Source organism: Palaemon carinicauda, chromosome 8 (assembly GCF_036898095.1).
Source record: "Palaemon carinicauda isolate YSFRI2023 chromosome 8, ASM3689809v2, whole genome shotgun sequence".
Lineage (NCBI taxonomy): Eukaryota > Metazoa > Arthropoda > Malacostraca > Decapoda > Palaemonidae > Palaemon > Palaemon carinicauda.
In genome coordinates, this window is record NC_090732.1 from 142,163,350 (window position 1) to 142,187,905 (window position 24,556).

General features: G+C 40.6%; 1 protein-coding gene across 6 annotated transcripts in view; it reads left to right on the forward strand.

Moving 5' to 3' along the window:
* LOC137645997 (solute carrier family 35 member C2) overlaps positions 1–24,208 on the forward strand; it is a 132,164-nt gene extending 107,956 nt beyond the window's left edge. For all 6 annotated transcript variants that reach the window (XM_068379120.1, XM_068379121.1, XM_068379124.1 and 3 more), the window contains one exon: positions 23,916–24,208. In XM_068379120.1, coding sequence (XP_068235221.1) covers positions 23,916–24,006 — 91 coding nt within the window. In that variant the 3' untranslated portion in view covers positions 24,007–24,208. The remainder of the gene's footprint in view (positions 1–23,915) is intronic.
* Positions 24,209–24,556: the final 348 nt, after the last annotated feature.

A 24,556-nucleotide genomic window follows, 5' to 3' on the forward strand; every position in this document is an offset into this window, starting at 1 on the left:
TTGCATGAATTAGTTGAAATAATTATTTATCATGTAATTCTTGCTTTTAACCATTAGACAATTACAATTATGCCTTGCTGTGTATTTTATATATACATTTTCAATATTAATCTTACCCGATGATCATGTAGCTGTCAACTCCGTTGCCCGACAGAAATCTACGGTCGGGATACGCCAGCGATCGCTATCCAGGTGGGGGTGTACTCAACAGCGCCATCTGTGGTCAGGTACTCAAGTACTTCTTGTCAACAAGAACTCAATTTTTCCTCTGTCGTGCCGCCGGCAAGACCTACTTGGATACGCTGTTGATTTTGGAGTCTTTTGTTCACGATTTGGTGATGTATTTGCTCTAAAGTTTAGCCTTCGCTGTTCAGGAAGCTTTATCCTTAGCTTAGCAAGCTTTTGGAATTAATTTGATTCATTGGTTAACGAACTTTGCTTAATTTTGGAATTCCCCCTTGACTACCTCTAAATTCAAGATGTCTGACCATTCCCAAGTTCCTAAATACAGGCAGTGTAGTGTTAGGACTTGTACTAGGCGTCTTCCGAAGGCCTCTATAGATCCTCACACCGTATGTTCCAATTGTAGGGGTAAATCCTGTCAATTGGAAGATCGATGTGGGGAATGTGCTGGGCTTTCGGAATTCGATTTTAACGAATTCCTCAGATATGCACGTAGGTTAGAGAAGGAGAGAGATAGGAGGAGTTCTTCTCGCTCTGTGGATTTTTCCTCTCCCCATGCCCCTCAACCTTTTCCTTCCCCTGTGGTGGTGTCTCCCGAACCTGCTACGAGTGCTCAGCCTACAATGGCTGATATGTTGCGTGCCATTCAGGCTCTCGGTGAGAAGGTGGAGTCGTTGGTTAGTGACCGCAATCAGCTCTTGGCAGATGTCAGAGAGCTGAAAGCGAAGAGTGCAGTGGGAAGTGTTAGTGCTAGTGATGTGCATAGTGTCAGTGTCAGTGTTGCGCATGAGGGTACATCTGTGCGTGCCAGTCGTCCTCCCAGTCCGGGACCTCTTGCAAGCTCCCAAGCCCAGGGGAGAAGCAATGTCGAAGGACCAAAGGGTTCGGCAGGCCTTGATCGGCGCACGGATGTATCCTCAGTGGTTGCGGACGTATCTGTTAAGGATCGTCCCATCCACATACAGACGAATGAGCCCTTACATTCCTCGTCTGTGGAAGAAGTTTCCAGGAGGAAACGGTGGACCAAGGTCTCACGACCGCTCAAACGTAAGGTCCCTTCCGAGCTAGTCCAACGGCCCAGGTGTAGCCACTGGGTCAGTTCGGACTCGCCACAGTCATCTGATGACTGCACACCTCCCAAGAGAGGTAGAGTGGTCCCTCAACAGGCTACTGCTCCGTCTGTTGTTGCTCCAACCACAGTAGACCCTAAGTGGTCCATGCTGCAGACTATGCAGTCTCAGCTTGCGGCATTCATGCAGGAGTATCATGCCGAGAAGGTTAACACCTCTCCTGTTAACCTACAACCCGCAGAGGTTGTGCGCTCAGCAGATACTGCGGCTGCCTGCTCCCACACCCCACCTGTGAGAGCTCCTCCACCGATGCGCAGTCCTCCCTGCCAGACGCATGTTCTTGCTGCACCTTCTGCTAACATGCGTGAGCTGCCGCATCAGGAGTTGCCGGGTTCCAGCACTATGCGGCATTCTCCTCAGCCCATGCAGCATGCTCTGCAGACCTTACAGCATGCTCCGCATACCATGCAGCATGAGCCGCATACCTTACAGCATGCTCTGCATACCATACCGCATGCTCCTCAGCCCACCGCAGACACTCCCACACACCAGCCCTCTGCTTTTGTTGTTGCCAGCTCGCAGACTGTCCAGCAGAGGCATGATGTTGGATCCGCAGGTACGCATGCACCCGTTCTGCAGGATTCAGCCGTTCAGCTTGCTGCTCTGCCTTTGCCACTCACAACTCAACTTTCGGATGATGATGTATCGGATGATGAAGCTGCTCATCGGGATGAACCTCACTCTGATGTTGAAGGACACAAGTCTTCGCCACCCTCCTTAGACTTTCGCAAAGTCCTTGCTTTGTTCAGGGACTTGTATCCTGAGCATTTTGTGTCTGCAACCCCTCGTTCTCCTCCCTCCGAGTTTGCTCTGGGCATGCAGTCTGCTGCGCCTGCCTTCACCAAGCTTGTTCTCGCCAGATCATCTAGGAGAGCTTTGAGGGTTATGGGGGACTGGTTGCATTCCAAGAAGCAACTGGGAAGGACCTCTTTTGTGTTTCCTCCTCCCAAGCTGGCTTCTAAGTCGAGCGTCTGGTATGCCACGGGAGAGGAACCTGGCTTGGGGGTTCCTGCCTCTGCCCAGGCCGACTTCTCAAGTCTGGTTGACTCTCCCCGCAGGTTGGCTATGAGACGTTCGAAGATCTGCTGGTCCTTTTCCGATCTAGATCATATGTTGAAGGGAGTCTTTCGTGCCTTCGAGATATTCAACTTCCTCGATTGGTGTTTGGGAGCCTTAAGCAGGAAGACTTCCCCTTCAGATAAGGACTCGGCCATGCTGATCATGTCTAGCATGGACAAGGCAATTCGGGATGGGTCTGGTGAACTTGCGGCTTCATATGTATCAGGAGTCCTCAAGAAGAGAGAGCATCTTTGCTCCTTGTCTGCTGGTATCACTCCTTGCCAGAAGTCAGAGTTGTTGTTTGCTCCTCTCTCCAAGTGTCTGTTTCCGGAGGAGTTGATTAAGGGGATGGCTGCCTCACTTATCCAGAAGGATACTCATGATCTAATGGCTTCTTCTGCACGTAAGGCTAAAACCTTACCTTCCGTGCCTAGACCCTTCCGCCCTGCAGCAGTTGATACACCTGCTTCTAGGTTCATCCCGCCCTTTCGTGGCAGAACCTCCAGCAGAGGAGGTACCCGTGCAGACAGTCACCGTGGCAAGTCCAAGAAGGGTTCCAAGTCCGCAAAAGGCAAGTTTTGACTGCCTTCCTCTCCAGACAGCAGTAGGAGCCAGACTCAAGACCTTCTGGCAAGCTTGGGAGAGCAGAGGTGCAGACGCTCAGTCTGTGAAGTGGCTAAGGGAGGGATACAGAATTCCGTTCTGCCGCAATCCCCCTCTAGCTACATCTCCCATCAACCTCTCTCCCAACTACAAGGAGAAGGACAAGAGGCTAGCGTTGCAACAAGAGGTGTCGCTCTTGCTACAAAAGGAAGCAGTGGTCATAGTCCGGGATCATCAATCCCCGGGCTTTTACAACCGTCTCTTCCTGGTAGCCAAGAAGACAGGAGGTTGGAGACCGGTGCTGGACGTCAGTGCTCTCAATGCTTTTGTCACCAAGCAGACGTTCACGATGGAGACGACGAAGTCGGTCCTAGCAGCGGTCAGGCAGGAGGACTGGATGGTCTCGTTAGACCTGAAAGACGCATACTTTCACGTCCCCATCCATCCAGACTCCCAACCTTTCCTAAGATTCGTCTTTGGAAAGGTTGTGTACCAGTTCCAAGCCCTGTGCTTTGGCCTAAGTACGGCACCTCTTGTGTTTACGCGACTGATGAGGAATATTGCGAAATTCCTTCACTTGGCAGACATCAGAGCCTCCCTCTATTTAGATGACTGGCTTTTAAGAGCTCCCACAAGTCGTCGCTGTCTGGAGAATCTCAGATGGACTATGGATCTGACCAAGGAACTGGGCCTCCTGGTCAATTTAGAGAAGTCCCAGCTCGTTCCATCCCAGACCATTGTCTACCTGGGTATGGAGATTCAGAGTCGAGCTTTTCGGGCTTTTCCGTCGGCCCCAAGGATCAACCAAGCCCTAGAATGCATCCAGAGCATGCTGAGAAGGAACCGATGCTCAGTCAGGCAGTGGATGAGTCTAACAGGGACACTTTCGTCGCTGGCCCTGTTCATCGAGTTAGGGAGACTCCACCTCCGCCCCCTTCAGTATCATCTAGCTGCTCACTGGATAAAGGACATGACGCTAGAGACGGTCTCAGTTCCTGTTTCCGAAGAGATGAGGTCTACTCTAACGTGGTGGAAGAACAGCATTCTTCTCAAGGAAGGTCTACCTTTGGCTGTTCAGACCCCCGACCACCGTCTCTTCTCGGACGCATCAGACTCGGGCTGGGGTGCGACATTGGACGGACAGGAATGCTCGGGAACATGGAATCAGGAGCAAAGGACACTTCACATCAATTGCAAGGAGTTGTTGGCGGTTCATCTGGCCTTGATAAACTTCAAGTCCCTCCAGCTAAACAAGGTGGTGGAGGTGAACTCCGACAACACAACAGCCTTGGCTTACATCTCCAAGCAGGGAGGGACTCATTCGAGGAAGTTGTTCGAGATCGCAAGGGACCTCCTCATTTGGTCAAAAGATCAAAAGCTCACGCTGGTAACGAGGTTCATTCAGGGCGATATGAATGTCATGGCAGATCGCCTCAGCCGGAAGGGTCAGGTCATCCCCACAGAGTGGACCCTTCACAAGAATGTTTGCAGCAGACTTTGGGCCCTGTGGGGTCAGCCAACCATAGATCTGTTCGCTACCTCGATGACCAAGAGGCTCCCGTTGTATTGTTCTCCGATTCCAGACCCAGCAGCAGTTCACGTGGATGCCTTTCTGCTGGATTGGTCCCATCTCGACCTGTATGCATTCCCGCCGTTCAAGATTGTCAACAGGGTACTTCAGAAGTTCGCCTCTCACAAAGGGACACGGCTGACGTTGGTTGCTCCCCTCTGGCCCGCGAGAGAATGGTTCACAGAGGTACAGCAATGGCTGGTCGACGTTCCCAGGACTCTTCCTCTAAGAGTGGACCTTCTGCGTCAACCTCACGTAAAGAAGGTACACCCAAACCTCCACGCTCTTCGTCTGACTGCCTTCAGACTATTGAAAGACTCTCAAGAGCTAGAGGCTTTTCGAAGGAGGCAGCCAGAGCGATTGCCAGAGCAAGGAGGACATCCACTCTCAGAGTCTATCAGTCTAAATGGGAAGTCTTCCGAAGCTGGTGCAAGGCCAATGCAGTTTCCTCAACCAGTACCACTGTAACCCAGATAGCTGACTTCCTGTTACATCTAAGGAACGTAAGATCCCTATCAGCTCCTACGATCAAGGGTTACAAAAGTATGTTGGCAGCGGTTTTCCGCCACAGAGGCTTGGATCTTTCCACCAACAAAGATCTACAGGACCTCCTTAGGTCTTTTGAGACCTCAAAGGAACGTCGGTTGTCCACTCCAGGCTGGAATCTAGACGTGGTCCTAAGGTTCCTTATGTCATCTAGATTTGAACCGCTCCAATCAGCCTCTTTTAAGGACCTCACATTAAAAACTCTTTTCCTCGTGTGCTTAGCAACAGCTAAAAGAGTAAGTGAGATCCACGCCTTCAGCAGGAACATAGGTTTCACATCTGAAACGGCTACATGTTCCTTGCAGCTCGGTTTTTTGGCTAAAAACGAGCTTCCTTCACGTCCTTGGCCTAAGTCGTTCGAGATCCCAAGCCTGTCCAACTTGGTGGGGAACGAACTGGAGAGAGTACTTTGCCCAGTTAGAGCTCTTAGGTACTATCTAAGAAGGTCAAAACCTTTACGAGGACAATCAGAAGCCTTATGGTGTGCTATCAAGAAGCCTTCGCTACCAATGTCTAAGAACGCAGTTTCTTACTACATCAGGCTTCTGATTAGAGAAGCACATTCTCATCTGAAGGAAGAAGACCTTGCTTTGCTGAAGGTAAGGACACATGAAGTGGGAGCTGTGGCTACTTCAGTGGCCTTCAAACAGAACCGTTCTCTGCAGAGTGTTATGGATGCAACCTATTGGAGAAGCAAGTCAGTGTTCGCATCATTCTATCTCAAAGATGTCCAGTCTCTTTACGAGAACTGCTACACCCTGGGACCATTCGTAGCAGCGAGTGCAGTAGTAGGTGAGGGCTCAGCCACTACATTCCCATAATCCCATAACCTTTTTTAATCTTTCTCTTGAATACTTTTTATTGTTGTTTTTGGGTTGTACGGTCGGCTAAGAAGCCTTCCGCATCCTGGTTGATTTGGCGGGTGGTCAATTCTTTCTTGAGAAGCGCCTAGGTTAGAGGTTGTGATGAGGTCCTTTAGTATGGGTTGCAGCCCTTTATACTTCAGCACCTAAGAGTCGTTCAGCATCCTAAGAGGACCGCTACGCTCAGTAAGGAAGACGTACTTAATAAAGGCAGAGTAATGGTTCAAGTCGACTTCCTTACCAGGTACTTATTTATTTTATGTTTGTTATTTTGAATAACTAATAAAATGAAATACGGGATACTTAGCTTCTTTGTTAACATGTATGCTGGTCTCCACCCACCACCCTGGGTGTGAATCAGCTACATGATCATCGGGTAAGATTAATATTGAAAAATGTTATTTTCATTAGTAAAATAAATTTTTGGATATACTTACCCGATGATCATGAATTAAAGAACCCGCCCTTCCTCCCCATAGAGAACCAGTGGACCGAGGAGAAAATTGAGTTCTTGTTGACAAGAAGTACTTGAGTACCTGACCACAGATGGCGCTGTTGAGTACACCCCCACCTGGATAGCGATCGCTGGCGTATCCCGACCGTAGATTTCTGTCGGGCAACGGAGTTGACAGCTACATGATCATCGGGTAAGTATATTCAAAAATTTATTTTACTAATGAAAATAACATTTTTGGACCATATGTTTTGCGTAAGTGGGCCTCAGTTGTTAATAACTTAAATAAAAGTGTATAAGATGTTATCATTCAAGTTAAAAAAAATAGGTGTTGTAATGTATTTGGTTGATTATCAAATTACTTATCATTAGTATGTATCAGTACATCTTTATCTGTATGTGTATATATATATATATATATATATATATATATATATATATATATATATATATATATATATATATATATATATATTATATATATATATATATACATATATATATATATATATATATATATATATATATATATATATATATACATATATATATATATATATATATATATATATATATATATATATATATATATATGTATATATGTATATATATATATGTATATATGTATATATATATATTGTGTATATATATATATATATACTGTATATAATATGTATTATATATATATATATATATATATATATATATATATATATATATATATATATATATATATATATATATATATATATATATATATATATGTCACAACACATATTTCTGTAGTTTTCCATAAATGTGGAAATGTAAAAGCTGAAGGTTGGTTTTAATTTGTTACGAATTGTATGTTTGTCTCAAACTCATTGGTTGATCATTTGAGTGAGAGTTCTTTTAGTTTTGTTATGGTAGTGTGATCTTCGAGGGTTATTTGAAGTTGCAGTTGTTTGAGTTGTACACCATTACATTTTTTATTATTTTTCTGTCAGTCCTATGCATTTAGATTCAGTAAGAGTATTGATGATTGTTAAGATTTAAGGTTATGGGTCCATAAATATTGAAAATTAGCATTCCTTCATGAATTCAAACTCTTCGGCTATACATTTCTTTTTCTTTGCAGTTGATGTGAAATATTGATTTTTACTTATTAGAATGACATCAGTTTATTTCATTACAACCCTCATTAATCATGTGCAGTCAATGTATGCCTATATCATGGTCCCAGGATGTTCCCAGATTCACCACTCATTAGTCTGAATGGTTCCAACTTAGTACGATAAATTTCAAGACTGGTACTTACAGAATTTCCCTATGCAAAGGCCTTGGAAAGAAAAAGTAATAAGAAAATAAATACCATCTTGTATTTTTTCTATTAGGTGATTATTATAGCCTATGATAATAAGATGGATGTCAAATCTGAATAGGAGAGAGTGCAAGCAAATAAGAGTATTTTCTCCTTCTGGTTGCTCTTATGTTTTATGCTTAGATATCTGAAAGTCCCAGTCTACCTGTGCTGTTTTTATTGAATAGATATTGTACATACTGTACATGGCTAGACTTATATTTTTTTGGACTAGTAGATGCTCTGGGCTATGTTTTACCAATGGAGAAAATGTTGAGATACTGTATATTGTCTTCCACTTAAACTTGGACTCATCCCTTGCTCATTTGTGGCATTGTTGATAGATGTAGATAAATAGTGTTATTGTTTTCTTCATATCATGTCAATATTGGTGTATAATACTTTACTGTGTGTAATTGCCTATAGTGTCAGAAATTGAAGTAAATGTGATAAGATTTAAGAGAGTAAAGCATAATTTTAGACCAGGATTATTTGAAGAGAAATATTCTTTAACAGCAGGTTCAGAAGTGAACAATACATAGCATCTACTATTTAGCTCAGTATAAGAAATTGCATTGCATTAAGGTCTTGCAGTGACAATTAGAAATGGTTTAATAGTAAGTACTGTACTCTATACACCCTTTGTTAATTTTAAAGGTTTACTTGACACAAAATTCACGCTGTATGCAACATACAGTATATTTTTTTTCATTTATGCAACTTACAGGTTTACAAGCTTTTATAAATTATTTTCCTATCTAATAAATAGTCCCTAAGTTCTCTACAAGATCTTCCAGGCATACATAAACACTCCATGAGACATTCAGTATGTCAAAGTGTATCTTCTTAATAGTAATTCAGGCATAGATATAATTAATGGAGCTGTAAAAAAGCAAATCCAGTTCTTATGAATAAATTTTTGTACTAGCTCATAAATTTTGATAATACAGAGTTCATCTTCCCAGCCCTACAAGTATTATCATTTCACACATGGCTTACACAATAATGGGGGTTATTGACCTAAACACTTGTGGATTCCCATAAAGATTCCTTGTTTGTCAAGCAAGACAATGGTGAACTTATGAACAGTGTATGATTCCAGTATAGGCATTTAAATAATTAAATGTTTTTATGGAAATGTCTTTTATGGAAGAGCTTGTGTTAAAAAAAAACTTTAATTTCTTTCAGCAAGTTTACACATTGGGATTGAGTCTTGTTTGACAAAAAAAAAAAAAAATTCCACCAGGTTAATGAAACTGAAATTTATTCTACAGTACTGTACTGTATTTGGTTATTACCTGGTGATTGAATTTTTTTTTTCTATTAAAACTTAGAATTTTTTATCCCTCTATGACACAAGATAAAGTTTTACTCAACCGTTATAGTGCTTAAAGAAGTAGACATGTAGTGTGTAAGTGTACAACCAATGCTTTGTGAATTTTTAAACCTGTAACATAGCCTAAAGTGTTAAAATATGTTTAGCTAGTGTTATGTAAATTATACAATAGCTAAGAGAGTTCACATTGTAATCTACCTCTTCAAAGAAAAAAAAAAGTAAATCAGAGTCTTTGAATATTTGTATAGAATTGAGTACTTTGACAAGCTATAGGTATCATTCAGGCTAAGCTAATCATACTTGGATGTGGGTGAATGGAACATTGTTTGATATTTAATTCTAGATTCTTTACAATATGGTGATCATTTCTGTCTCTCTTGAAGCTTTCCCTTTGTATTATGGGTGTGAAGGGGAACGGCTGTAATATTTAGTTAGAAACATTTCAGCTTGTAACCAAATTCAGTAAATGTAATATTAACTAATATTCTGTAAACACAAACATTAGGAGTAAGACTGCTATCAGAGCTGGGAATTTTGTGCACACAAATTTTATTGTACAACATATAGAAAGTGTAAGTATGCTTGTGGATGAGGTTAGGGGAGATAATTACATACACAAAGTATTTGATTATAAAAATAAGTGTGTACTGCATTATGTTTTAAGATGGAAATTAATGGTACAAGCAGATTTTAGAAATTTTATAAATCTCCATGGAAAAAATGTAATGTCCATTTATGTTAATTGCATGAAATTCTTTTTATATATAATTTTGTTCTGTTTCATTGTGTTTTTCTGAAAGAAAAATAATAAAGTAGTAATTTTGCCTTTATCAATTTCATAAAAAGTACTGTATTTGGAATTTCAGTACATTGGATGATTGAATATTTTGAAATGTCAACTAAAGTACATTATTTTCTACTCTTAAGCTGTAATATCTTTTGCTGATCAGATTTATGATGCATTAAAAAGTAACGAAGCATTCCCTTGATTTTTTAAAAATACAAATGAATTGGAGATGTAAGTGTTATATATATGAAGAGCATGTGAACTTTTACACATTGTAGAAAAGATTTTCTTCCAAAGCAGGTTTTTTTGCTTATTGTGACTGGAGGGGGACCAGTGAATGAAACCTATAGATATGCTATTGCACAATACAGAACACAGTTACTTTATATACCTTTTTTCCTAGTAATGTTTATCAATTGCTGTAAACTTGAGCACCTGTTATGCAGAAAGTTTTTTTTTTTTTTTTTTTTAAATTGAATTCCTTCTCCGTTATGGAATTTGTATTTAGTGTTAACTATACTGTACTGTATTACAGACTACCTGTGAGAGATGAAAGTGATTGGTGTTGTCAAACTGAAAATTAATAATCCTATAAAGACCACTTTTCTTTCAGTTAATATTGTTCTTGAGTAGACCTGACAAAGGTTTGCACATCATAGTATAGTATTTAATGAGAATGGATCTAATTCAGACCATACTTAATGCTTGAGGTTGCTGTGGATTGAACTGTAAAAATTGTCGACTGTAAATTCTTGTACTTGGCATGACTGAATAAGTGCATGTTTTTGTTCTTGACCTTTGCATAGGGCTCTGTCTCCTAATCTAATGATTACTCTTAAGGCATTAGAAGAATTGTATAGATCTAGGTATAGAAATATCCATTGAGCAGAATGATGATGATGAAAGTAGTGATAATAATTAGGCAATATTGCTTGAAAATAAATGCTAACAATAACCACCTTGGGGGATTTGAACTGCTAACCACTGAAGGAGCAAGTCAGCACTTTATCCATTCATCCATAGAAGTCTTAAAAGGAGTGTTGCTTTGGTAGGTGGCAGTTCAAATTCCCAAGGTGATTATTGTTAACTTCTCTTTTCAGGTAATATTGCTTAATTTTTATCATCATCATCAGAATACTTTACAAGACCTCTGAGCCACATTGTTAGACTCGTGTAAGCGTATTGAAAATAGAACAGTGTAAAATGGAAGTCACCTAATTGGTAAGGGAATGGATAAAAAGTATCAGACAGAAAATATTTAGGTCCATTCACCATGTGTTGCACTTAGTACTGATTGAGCAATATCCCCACTGCAAGTAACAAATTTAAAACAATCAATTTCAATCCATTAGAACTGAGTAAACTGTTAATCATGGAAAAATAACTATAAAACTCAATAACACTGTAGCTTTCATTGATAATTATTAGAAAAAAGTCTCTACCGGACAACCCTTAATTAATATAGCATTGTTAACATTTACTAAGCAGATCAGCTGGGAGAACAGTTTTATCTTTTTAAATATCAAAATGTACTTACATTAATTTGGTGTTGATATATAGATAGTGTATGGGTAAATAGGCGTACCATTGTTCATTCTGATAATCATGCCTATGTTAACATTTGCCAGTCTACTTTATGTAATATAAGTGATTTCATTCTTCTATGGTTCCTAATATGCTTGCTTCTCTATTTTGTTTTTTGTTTACAGTACTTATTTGTATTGTTTATCCCCACTGTTATCCTTTGCCATGGTGCATCTTCTCCAACATCTCTAATTGGATTTTCTACTTTTTCATCCTAAGATCTACCATTATTAGCCTATGTTGTTTCAAAAAAGCCTCGCCACGAATTACTTTACAACCGAATTTACTGCCTCTCTCTTTCCCACCCAACAATAAGGTAATTTATTTTGGATCTGTATTCCACCACATATAAGTTACTAAATGATGATCTACTCTTTTAAAAAATCTGGTGTTTATACAGACTAATTCAAAACTTTGTGCCATTTCTAGTATACACATTCCATCTTCATTCCTAACTAAAATCTGAGTCTCCTCACATCCAATTCTTTTCTTTCAAACTCTACCATTCATATCTACAGTAGAATCTTGGTTTATGAGTAACTCTGAATACTGTACAAGGAAATCAGTATACAAGCATAAGAATTTAAATTGGTTTATGAGTATTGTATTGGTCTACAAGCATGTACAATTTTTGTGGACAAGTACGAGACTAGCACAAAGTCAGTTATGCAGTGGCACACACTCAATGATTATGCCATGTTCGTGTGATTTTTACCCCGTTTTCATACTATTTTAAAGAAAAGGCAAAAGCAGTCGCCTCTAGATAGTTTCTTTATCAAAATTGAATGTAAGAGTGTAAAAAAAAAGCGACCAAGTGTCCTTAGAGCGTAAATTAAGTGATTCAGTTAGTAGTACTTAACGTCATTCAAGAGAGAGAACTCCCAATATTTTACCAAAAATGCACCCATGGAGGGAGATTCTCCTTCCAACCAGTAAACCCCTCCTCCTCCTCCTCTCATCTCCCTTGCACCAGCCACAACTCTCCTTAAAAGTTAAGTCCAAGTAAATTTGTTAATACACTACAGTATTTCTTTTTTTTTATTCTGAAATATTAAATGTACGTATTCATTTTCGATGTTAAGGGTCAAATCTTGTTCACTAAATTCCATTACAAACCTATAAATATGAGTGTATATGTTTATTTATGGACTTGTGGAATGCATCGAGTAAATTTCTTTCATTTCCTGTGAGAAATTTTATTTTAGAGCGAGTATTTTAGGTTACGAGCTCTCTCCTGGATCTAATTAAACTTGTAATCTAAGATGCTACTGTACTTCTTTTCTCTCCATCCTTTACCATTTTAATCGCCGTTTCCAGTTTTTCCCTAAGTATTTCCTTCTCTTGTTCCTAGCTTTCCATCTTTGGTGAGTATGTTGAAATTAAATTTACACATATTCCCATCTGAGTATGTAACACTATTATTGTGAGCTTATCACCAACTCTTTTTCACTTCTCATCACTTTTCTTTCCACTGATTACTGACTATAATTTCTACCCCCTTTTTTTTAGTATCTGTTTTCCTCAATGATAAAGTTCAAATCAATTAAGGTACTTACATCACTGGTTCACTTTAGCTTCCAGCTTGTCTCTTGTGCATATAAAACATTCATTATCCATCTCACCTTCCCAGCAACAATTTCCTTTAACTTTTTTATCAGGGTGCCAACATTCCAAGATCCTACTTGTACTTCCACTCCTTTATTCAGTACTTTACCCACAGTTGTGAACCATGTGTTATTATGAGGGCTACCCTCTCCTCAGTTAGGGGATCCTGATGTAAGTTACATATGGGAAACACCATAGACCTACACATATATTTATTATTCAGTGCAACTGTTTTTTTTTTTTCTTTCTTTTTTTTTTTATTAAAAACTGCTAATGTTTATTTATAAATGTTCACATACTGTACTTGGATCATTTGTGCTCTCATTTTTTAACTTTATTATATTTATGCCAGATTATTTTTTCACTAAGCCTGTAAAAGCAAGGAATTTCTGTTTTAATTTTCTGACTTGTTTTATGTTGAATGTGTTAGACTCGCATACATGCTTACAACTCTTCCCAATCACTCATCATGACAATGGAAGTACATTCCTATACAGTATTGCTATTCTAATTCAACATTGTGTTAATTTATTTGTCTATATGCTGCAAGTTGAACACTAACAGCTGTGCAGTAGTTCAAAATATCTGTACTGTGTGTACATAATAGTAATTTTTTATTTACACCCTTTATAAATACTATATGTACTGCTTTTTTTTAGACTTGTTGAGAATAGTTTTACAGATGATGGCTTTTGGCATTTATTTGGAATGATTTTGCTGGTTTAGCAGCCTAGTGTGAAACAATGTTTTTAAATATTTAACTTAGCCGGTGAATATATAATAGCTGCTGCTCAGCGGCTCGACAGAAAACACACTCAAAAACTCGCGAGCGATCGCTATGAAGGTTGCGGGTGTGCCCACCAGCGCCAAATATCGGCCAGATACCACACATGCATGTAAACAACCCTTCAATTCTTCTCTGTCGACCTTGACGACAAGACATCAATACTCGCTGTATAACCTGGAGTTTTCTCAACATATTTGGTGAAGTACTTCATTTTGGTTTGAGCTTTCGCAGTGCAGGTGTTTTTCCTCAACTTAAACTCTTGAACTCTTTATTGGACAGATTTAATTGTTGATGACTTGGATTGTTTTTTGGACTTTCTTTGACTAATTCAAAATGGCTGACCCTTCACAAGTCCCTAGATTTCGTAAGTGTAATGCTAGGGAATGTAATAGGCGTCTTCCAAAGGCATCTCTCGACCCACATACTGTGTGTTCCAATTGTCGGGGTAAAACCTGTCAATTGGGAGATCGGTGTGAGGAATGCGTTGGCCTTTCGGAATTCGATTGGCTCGAATACGATAAGTATTCTCGTAAACTAGAGAGAGATAGGGTTAGGAGGAGTTCCTCTAGATCAGTAGATTTTTCCTCTCCCCATGCCCCTGAACCTAATCCTTCCCCTTTAGTAGTTTTGCCTAACCCCCCTTCTGGCACTCAGGAACCATCAATGTAAGACATGTTACGTGCCATTCATGCCTTGGGTGAAAGAGTTGAAGCGTTAGCTACGGATCGTAATCAACTCATGGCTGACGTTAAAGAGCTTAAGTGTCAGAGTGCCACAGCGGAAAATAGTGGAAAAGTGATTAGTGCGCAAAGTGTTGTGAACAGTGTTGCAACCGAGGGTTCGTCTGTTCGTGCCTGTCGTTCACCTAGTCCGAGACTTCTTGCAAGCTCCCAAGCCCAGAGGAGAAGTAATGTCGTACGACTTATGGGTTCGAGAGGCCTTGATCAGCGAACAGACGTTCCCTCTATGGTATCAGGCGTGTCTCACCAAGATCGCCCCTACCATAAGACGAGAGAGCCCATTTTCTCCTCGTCTTCCGAAGGCTTTTCGCATAAGAAACCGTGGAGCAAGGTTTCTAGGCCCCTTAAGCGAAAGTCGGTCCCTTCAGGACAGGTCCAGCGTCCTGGATGTAGTCATTGGGACAGTTCTGACCCGTTGCAGTCATCGGATGACTGCTCGCCACCTAAGCAACAACGTTACACAGGCTCAGAGAGTCTTGGTGTAGGCAAGGTTGTGCCGTCTCAGACGTTAACCCCGTCGTTTACCGCACCCATTCCCGTTGATCCTAAATGGGTTATACTGCAAGACATGCAGTCTAAGCTCGCCTCCCTTATGGAGGACTATTCTGCCGATAAGGGTCACGCTGATCCTCGCCGTTTATCTCGTCGAGAGCCTGGCCTTCAGCCGCCCAAACGTAACTTTGCTCTTCCTGTTGACGTTGGCGTAGCTAAGTCACGTCAGTCACGCTATGTAGAGCCTCACTCGATGCGGTCTCGTGTTGACTTTCAGCCGCATTTGGACGTTAGGCCACTTCCTAATGCTCCTGTTGACATTCAGGACGTTCGCCAACCAGCGGAGTTGACTTGTTTTGACGCTGAGCGTCAACCACCGCAGTCTAGAGTTGTTTTGACTGCTCAGACTAGGCAGTCAAAGCAGTCTCGAGTTGACGTCGAGCGTCCTCCCGCTCCTGTTGTTGTTGACAGTTCACAGACTGTTAAGCAGTTACATGACGTTGCGTCCTGGACTGCTACTAATGCACCAGTGCGTGTGGACTCTGCGTGTCAAGCTTTGCCAACCCCTTTGCTTGTTACTCAGCAGTTGTCAGATGAGGACGTTGCTGACCCTCAGCATGATGATCATCCTTCGGATATAGACGAACCTAGATCAGTTCCTCCATCAATGGACTTTAAGAAAGTCATGTTAATTTTTGAGGAGTTGTTCCCCGATCACTTCGTCTCTGTTGCTCCTCGTTCGCCACCGTCTGAGTTTGCTCTAGGCTTACCTGCTAACATGCCAGCATTTACAAAACTTGTGCTTTCTCGCTCTTCCAAGAGAGCTTTACGGCTTTTAGGCGACTGGTTAGAAACCAAGAGGAGTTTGGGAAAGACGGCCTTTGCCTTCCCTCCGTCGAAACTCTCGTCTAGATCGAGCGTCTGGTATGCCACGGGTGAAAGTTCTCGGCTTGGGAGTCCCTGCCTCTGACCAGGGTGACTTCTCAAGCCTTGTAGACTCTCCCCGCCGCCTAGCCATGAGACGCTCGAAGATTAGTTGGTCCTCCTCGGACCTTGACCATCTGCTGAAAGGCATTTACAGAGCCTTTGAAGTTTTCAACTTCCTTGACTGGTCTTTGGGAGCCTTAAGTAGGAAAATCTCATTGGCTGATAGAGATGTTTCTTTACTGATTATGTCCTGTATGGATAAAGCCATCCGCGATGGTTCCAATGAGCTCTCCTCCTCTTTTACGTCGGGAGTTTTAAAGAAGCGAGAGTCCCTTTGCTCTTTTCTTTCGGCAGGAGTTACTCCCTGTCAGAGATCTGAACTGCTCTTTGCTCCCTTATCAAAGTTTTTGTTCCCGCAACAATTGGTTAAGGACATAGCTTCTTCACTCTTGCAGAAGGACACCCATGACTTGGTGGCGTCCTCTGCTCGCAAAGGGACTCCTTCTACATCCTTTTCTGCTAGACCTAGGATAGACACTCCGGCGTCCAGATTTATTCCGCCCTTTCGTGGCAGAGCTCCCAGCAGGGGAAGTTCTCGTGCCGAGGGAAAGAGAGGAAAGAAGAGAGGAGCCAAGTCCTCACGTGGCAGAGTCTGACTGCCAACAGCCTCAGACAGCAGTAGGAGCCAGATTGAAGAACTTCTAGCAGGCCTGGGAGAAGAGGGGCGCAGACCAACAATCTGTGAGGTTGCTCAGAGAGGGGTACAAAATTCCATTTGTACGCAAACCTCCTCTAGCGACTTCCCCCATCGACCTCTCTCCCAGGTACCGAGAGGAATCAAAGCGACAAGCCCTAAACCTAGAAGTGTCTTTATTGCTAGAGAAGGGAGCGGTGGTGAAAGTCTCGGACCTTCAATCACCGGGGTTTTACAACCGTCTGTTCCTAGTACCGAAGAAGACAGGAGGTTGGAGACCGGTGCTAGACGTCAGTGCACTCAACGTCTTCGTTGCGAAGACAAAGTTCACCATGGAGACCACGAAATCAGTCTTAGCAGCGGTCAGAAAGGGAGACTGGATGGTCTCTCTCGACTTAAGAGACGCGTACTTCCACATCCCCATTCACCCAGATTCCCAACCGTTTCTGAGGTATGTTTTCAACAATGTGGTATACCAGTTTCGGGCCCTGTGCTTTGACCTAAGTCCTGCTCCTCTCGTGTTTACGAGGCTTATGAGGAATGTAGCAAAATTTCTCCATTTATCGGGCATCCGAGCCTCCCTATACTTGGACGACTGGCTTCTCAGAGCCTCGTCCAGTCATCGCTGTCTGCAGGATCTTCATTGGACATTGGATCTGACCAAGGAATTGGGACTTTTGGTCAACCTAGAAAAGTCCCAGCTGATTCCATCCCAAACTATACTGTATTTAGGGATGGAGATTCGCAGTCCAGTTTTTCGGGCTTTTCCGTCTGCCACCCGAATAGAGCAAGCCCTGCTCAAAGTCCAACTGATGTTGAAGAGAGAACGGTGCTCAGTCAGGAATTAGATGAGTCTAGTAGGAACTCTATCATCCCTGGAGCAGTTTGTCTCGCTAGGAAGGCTACACCTTCGACCTCTCCAGTTCCATCTAGCCTTTCACTGGAAAAAGGACAAGATGTTAGAGACGGTCTCGATCCCGGTCTCCGAACCAGTAAAGGCATGCCTGAATTGGTGGAACGACAATATCAGTCTGAGAGAGGGACTTTCCCTAGCAGTTCAGAACCCAAACCACGTACTATTCTCAGACGCGTCGGATTTGGGTTGGGGTGCGACCTTGGACGGTCAGGAATGCTCAGGTCTGTGGACCTCAAGTCAGAGGAACATGCACATCAACGGCAAGGAGCTTTTGGCGATCCACTTGGCCTTGATGAAATTCGAGAGTCTCCTTCTAAAGAAAGTGGTAGAGATCAACTCCGACAATACCACAGCCTTGGCATACATTTCCAAGCAAGGAGGCACCCACTCCCTCACGCTGTACGAGATCGCAAGGGACCTGCTCATTTGGTCAAGAGATCGAGGCATCTCCCTATTGACGAGGTTTATACAGGGCGACTTGAACGTCTTAGCAGACTGTCTCAGTCGGAGGGGTCAGGTAATTCCTACGGAATGGACCCTCCACAAGGACGTGTGCAAGAGTCTTTGGGCGACTTGGGGTCAACCCACCATAGATCTGTTTGCAACCTCGATGACCAAGAGACTTCCAATCTATTGCTCTCCAGTCCCGGACCCAGCAGCAATACACATAGACGCATTTCTACTAGATTGGTCTCATCTCGACCTATATGCATTCCCTCCATTCAAGATTGTCAACAAGGTACTGCAGAAGTTCGCCTCTCACGAAGGGACAAGATTGACGTCGGTTGCTCCCCTCTGGCCCGCGAGAGAATGGTTCACCGAGGTACTTCGATGGCTGGTAGACTTTCCAAGAAGTCTTCCTCTCAGGGTAGATCTGTTACGTCAGCCCCACGTAAAGAATGTACACCAAAGCCTCCCCGCTCTTCGTCTGACTGCCTTCAGACTATCGAAAGACTCTCTAGAGCTCGAGGCTTTTCGAAGGAGGCAGCCAGTGCGATTGCAAGAGCGAGGAGAGCTTCTACCATTAGAGTATACCAGTCGAAGTGGGAAGTCTTTCGAGACTGGTGCAAGTCAGCATCTGTATCCTCGTCCAGTACCTCTGTAGCCCAAATCGCTGATTTTCTCTTACATCTGAGAAAGGTTCGCTCTCTTTCAGCTACCACGATCAAGGGCTACAGGAGCATGTTGGCTTCGGTCTTTCGGCATAGAGGCTTAGATCTTTCCAACAATAAAGACCTACAAGATCTCCTTAAGTCTTTTGAAACCTCTAAGAAACGTCGTTTGGCTACTCTTGGATGGAACTTAGACGTGGTCCTAAGGTTCCTCATGTCAGACAGGTTTGAGCCATTACATTCAGCCTCCCTGAAGGATCTCACTCTTAAGACTCTTTTCCTGGTGTGCTTGGCCTCGGATAAAAGAGTCAGTGAACTTCATGCCTTCAGTAAGAACATAGGCTTTTCTACAGAAAAAGCCACTTGTTCTCTTCAACTTGGTTTCCTGGCCAAAAATGAACTGCCTTCTCGTCCTTGGCCTAAATCTTTTGATATTCCTTGCTTATCAGAGATCGTAGGCAACGAACTGGAAAGAGTGTTATGTCCTGTTAGAGCTCTTAAGTTCTATTTAGCTCGTACTAAGCCATTACGAGGTAAATCTGAGGCGTTATGGTGTTCAGTTAAGAAACCATCCTTGCCTATGTCAAAGAATGCTTTGTCATATTTTATCAGATTTTTAATATGAGAAGCTCATTCCCACTTGAATGAGGAAGACCGATGTTTGCTTAAGGTTAAGACGCACGAAATTAGAGCTATAGCAACCTCCGTGGCCTTCAAGCAAAATAGATCTCTGCAAAGTATCATGGACGCGACTTTTTGGAGAAGCAAGTCAGTGTTCGCGTCATTTTACTTGAAAGATGTCTAGACTCTTTACGAGGACTGCTACACACTGGGTCCATTCGTTGCAGCGAGTACAGTAGTGGGTGAGGGTTCTACCACTACACTTCCCTAATTCCAATATCCTTTTTAATCTGTCTCTTGAAATGTTTTTAATATTGTTTTTTATGGGTTGTACGGAAGGCTAAGAAGCCTTTCGCATCCTTGTTGATTTTGCGGGTGGTCAAAGTCATTTCTTGAGAGCGCCCAGATTAGGGGTTTGATGAGGTCCTGTTAGTATGGGTTGCAACCCTTCATACTTCAGCTCCTGGGAGTCCTTCAGCATCCTAAGAGGATCGCTGGGCTTCGTGAGGAAGACAGACTTACAAGGCAGAGTAATCGTCTTAGTCAACTTCCTTACCAGGTACCTATATATTTTGGTTTTGTTAAATTGATAACTGTCAAAAACTCTAAGCATATACGCTGTAAACTTAATTAACTCTGGTCTCTACCCACCGCCTTGGGTGTGAATCAGCTATTATATATTCACCGGCTAAGTTAAATATTTAAAAATGATATTTTAATTATAAAATAAATTTTTGAATATACTTACCCGGTGAATATATAAATTAAAGGCCCTCCCTTCCTCCCCAATAGAGACGCAGCGGGACGAGAAGAATTGAAGGGTTGTTTACATGCATGTGTGGTATCTGGCCGATAGTTGGCGCTGGTGGGCACACCCGCAACCTTCATAGCGATCGCTCGCGAGTTTTTGAGTGTGTTTTCTGTCGAGCCGCTGAGCAGCAGCTATTATATATTCACCGGGTAAGTATATTCAAAAATTTATTTTATAATTAAAATATCATTTTTCAGGCATGCAAGTTTTCATAAGATAAAATTTTATCTGCGGAGTAATTTTGTACTGAATGCTGTAATAGATATTATGACTGTTAACCTGTAGGTTTAGTATATTATATTTTTGAGTGCCCTAATCAAGACCTTGATCAGCAAGTCAAAAGGTTTTATTATAATTACATGGCAACCTACTGTTAAAAAATTGACACACTGGATCAAGACCTTGCCAAGTCCAGATAATGGAACCTTCAGATTTGTGGGTTATAGTAAGAATAATATGATTTTGATTTATGTTTATAAGTTACAGTTTCAAATTTCTGTACTGTATTGAAATCTGAAAAGGATTAGCTACTAGTCTTTCCAAAGTTAAAAATGTGAAAGCTAGATGACACTAATTTGTTTAAGGAGAATGAATACAGTATAAGGTGTATTTTAATATTGACCAAACTCTAGAATTCCCTTCCTACCTCTAATTCTGATGATTCTTACAACCTTCCACCCTTTAAGAGGAAGGTCTTTCACTTTCTTGGTGTCAAGTCCACAGTTTTTGAGGTAGCACTTTGAAAGGTAGGTAGAGCCTGGTGGTGTGGTTGGAATTTTGTAGGGTAGCAACAGTGAGGCCAGTGTTGTTAGAATGAAGTTTGATTTAGATATTCTCTTGTCTTTTGTGCTTTGACATATGTTTTCGTAGTTTTTCTTTACGTAGAGTTTCTTATTGAAGGATCAGTGAAGTGGTTCTCCCTTCTGAGTTCAGTCAATTTTTCCTGAATTCATTTTCACCGACAGGTATTAGTATAAAGTATGACCTTCTAAAAAGCTATAATTATACAGTAAATAGATTGAATGTAGAAAATTAATTATTGATTTGGCTTGTGATTAAAAAAGATGGTTTCATGGACATTCTCCAGTAATATCAACTACCAACATCATTGAGAATGCCACCATTTTCACAACATTAATATCAGTGTTCTTTTATTACCAGCATCCTGTGACATAACTGTTATGTCACAGTGGCCTGTATCAGAAGAGTTTGGTTTCTTACACTGCAAAGCAATGAAATAGTGTCCTAGCACTGTGCTATGGTGCTCGAAAGAGCCATGTATCATTGCTGTAATATTTCTTTCTTTGTCTTCTTGTTTCTATCTAAATATGGTACAGTCTCTCTTCAGTTTTTCTCTTTTCCCATTTAGTCATTTTTTAAGGTAATGTCTGTTTCAGCTTGTTACTTATGTATGTGCGCTAGCAATAAATGATAGTAAAAAATATGATAATCGTTTCCATTTTAACAGTCATGACACTGCAGGAGACAAAAATGTTGTTTTTATATATTTTTTTGGAGTTTGTGTATAAGTACAAATTTTCATTTCAGTTTTAATGAGCTCCTGACCTTTTTGTCAGGGTTGTGCTAGCTTTTTGAAAATGTCCCTGTCTAGCAGTATAAAAAATGGAAATTTGAGCCCCACTCAAGCTCGATAGTTTCTAGTAGTGTCTGTAACCTCACTATTATTGTGAGCTAGGGATAGTGGGTTGGGGGGAGCATTACCGGTCTACCTGATGAGTCCTCAGCATTCATTTACTGGCCCTCCCTAGTCCTAGCTTGATGGAGAGGGGCTTGGGCAATGATCCATATGTATATATGGTCAGTCTCTAGGGCATTGTCATGTCCCTTGCCTCTGTCATTCATGAGCAACAAAAAACAAAACTGACAAAGAAATCAGGAGCCCAGAAAGCAAAAGAATTTTTTTCATAATACAAATACCTGTAACTACTGAAGAGAGGCTTTTCCTATCCTGTATATACCAGAATGTGTAAGGTTTTTTGTATACCAGTCATGTCATTCTTAAAGTTCAGCATAATCATACATTTGTACAAATAAAAACCTAATTAATGCTGGGAAGCACTTATTTGAAATATATTGTGGGTCATCCCAATCATTCATGAGTATAGGGTTCAACCTGAGCTTTATGCCCAAATGTTCAAATGTTAGTACAATACAATGGGAGTTGGATTTAATCAGAATACCACCCTACTCTGTCAAATTTATGCTTCTCTTGTTATATCTATACTCTTTCTTTCAAATCTATACAATTCCTGTCATATCTATACTCTTCCCGTTACCTGTTTTAATGCTTCTAAAACCATCATAACCCTTTAGAAATCTCAGGATAAACTTGCAGATTCTTTAAAAGCTTTGATGTGAGGTTAAAATTTTCCTCTATGATCAAGTGGTCTCTTTCATAATAGAAAAAATATAGTTATCAGTCCACCTTTTCTGAAGAGCAAAAAGCATTTGTTGGAGTTTGTGTGCTGCTGGTAAGCGATTGAGATAGTAATTCTGTTTATGACTGTCTTAATGATGGCCAATAGGTTACTTTCATCCAGGCAAAGGACAGGGTCCTCATTTAGACTCCTAAGGTGGAACTATTAACTAATCAGGGATATGGAACATTAATGTTCATATTTACCCTGTTGGTGTATTTCAGTGAAAATATCCTTTTCTTGTCAATTACAGTATAGCCAAATTTTTTATCAAAATTCCTGTCATATTTTAGGTAATTTGTGTTTTTTTAAAGTATTCATACCCTTTTTCTGGGCTTTCTTTACACTGCTGTCCGTCTCCAGAGTAGTAGCCATAGCCTCCATGAAAACCCATTCTAGAGTGAAGATCCTACCAATAATACTGATTAAAGTGAGACTAATTGTGTTACTTTTCAATGGTGTTCAGCTCCTTGTACAATGTGAACTTTGACTATTCTGTGAACAGTTTATTTTCATACTTGTGGTACAGTCTTTGATAATGAAGATTTCAGATTACCCAGACTATAAATCGATATTTATTTACTTGACCTCACAAAGTTGACATCATCATATTCATTCCAAAATACACTACAGTATTTTCTATAACTTAATGCTCTCTTTCTACTTTTAAATCATGATCATCCTTTCTTATGATAAAATTTTAGTAGCTTTTCCATAGTTGCTCTATTTTTTTATTTCAAGAATTTTTGCATTTTCAATAAAGTTTTACATGAGAACCATTTTGTATTGGAATTTTATTACAGTATTGACTTTTCACAATGATTGTATTTTTATTTCAAGATTTGTTTTCATGTCAATAAAACTGTATAAGAAAACCATTTAATTCAATATTATCTTCAAAGTTAATTTCATCATGTTGGACACTTGCTTGTATGTGATAGATGAAGAAATATGCAAAATTTACATGATCGCATTTCACACGTATTCATTAAAAACTCTTGTATGATTATTCATTTCAGCTACCAGAGAAACAATCAAATGATATTCAATCGATTATTCCAATATTTTACCTTTTTATGAAGTGTATGTGATTGCAGTGATTGACATTGAATCTCATTTTATAAGTTATGTGGTATATACAAGACCATCTGGACCTGTCCTTTTAAGTCATTATTTTTCCATTTCATTGTGTTGCATGTAAGTAATTGCCTAATGTAGGCTATTGTTTTTGTATGTGTTTTCCTTATATTTTTCTCAATTAGTTCAGATTATTATCTCTTCCAGTGCCAAATTACTGTGACATCTTATTCAATTACAGTATTTGTGGTTTGTTTCAAGCTGGGACCATTTTTTTAATATCTTGTGTAAAATGTAAAAAGAGGCAGAGGACCATACAACAGCAAAATTGATTACGTTTTATCAAACGTAAGGATTCTTGACGTGGGAAGAGTTCCTTTTGGTGCTTTAAAGTTGTATATGTAGGTAATGTATATTATATTGTCATTTTATGTAATTTTTTATGTAGCTACTGAAGTTGCAGAGTTTATTTAGTTTTTCATAAAGCAAAACATTGTATAATTTGGGAAAATTTTATGAATAAAGGCCGTTATCTTTTTAATTTTATTATTTTATTCTATATCCTTCATTTTATATCATATTTCCAGAAACTTGGTCACACCCGAATAGAAGAGAAAATCAAGTAGTGGACATTAATAAGTAAAATAAAGTATATGCTTGTTGAAAATATCATACTGCGGATTTGATAAAAGAGCTTCAAGACTGAACTTTGTAAGTATCATATTGTTAAAGCCTCAGAAAATGGATAAGTGTAACTGAAACTGCTTCCTTCAGCTATACATTAGATTCAGACCTATACTCCTCTACATTGTGTCCAAAAATCACCCACGTACTACTGTACATCACATACACACTGTTGAACATATTCTACAGTATAAGATG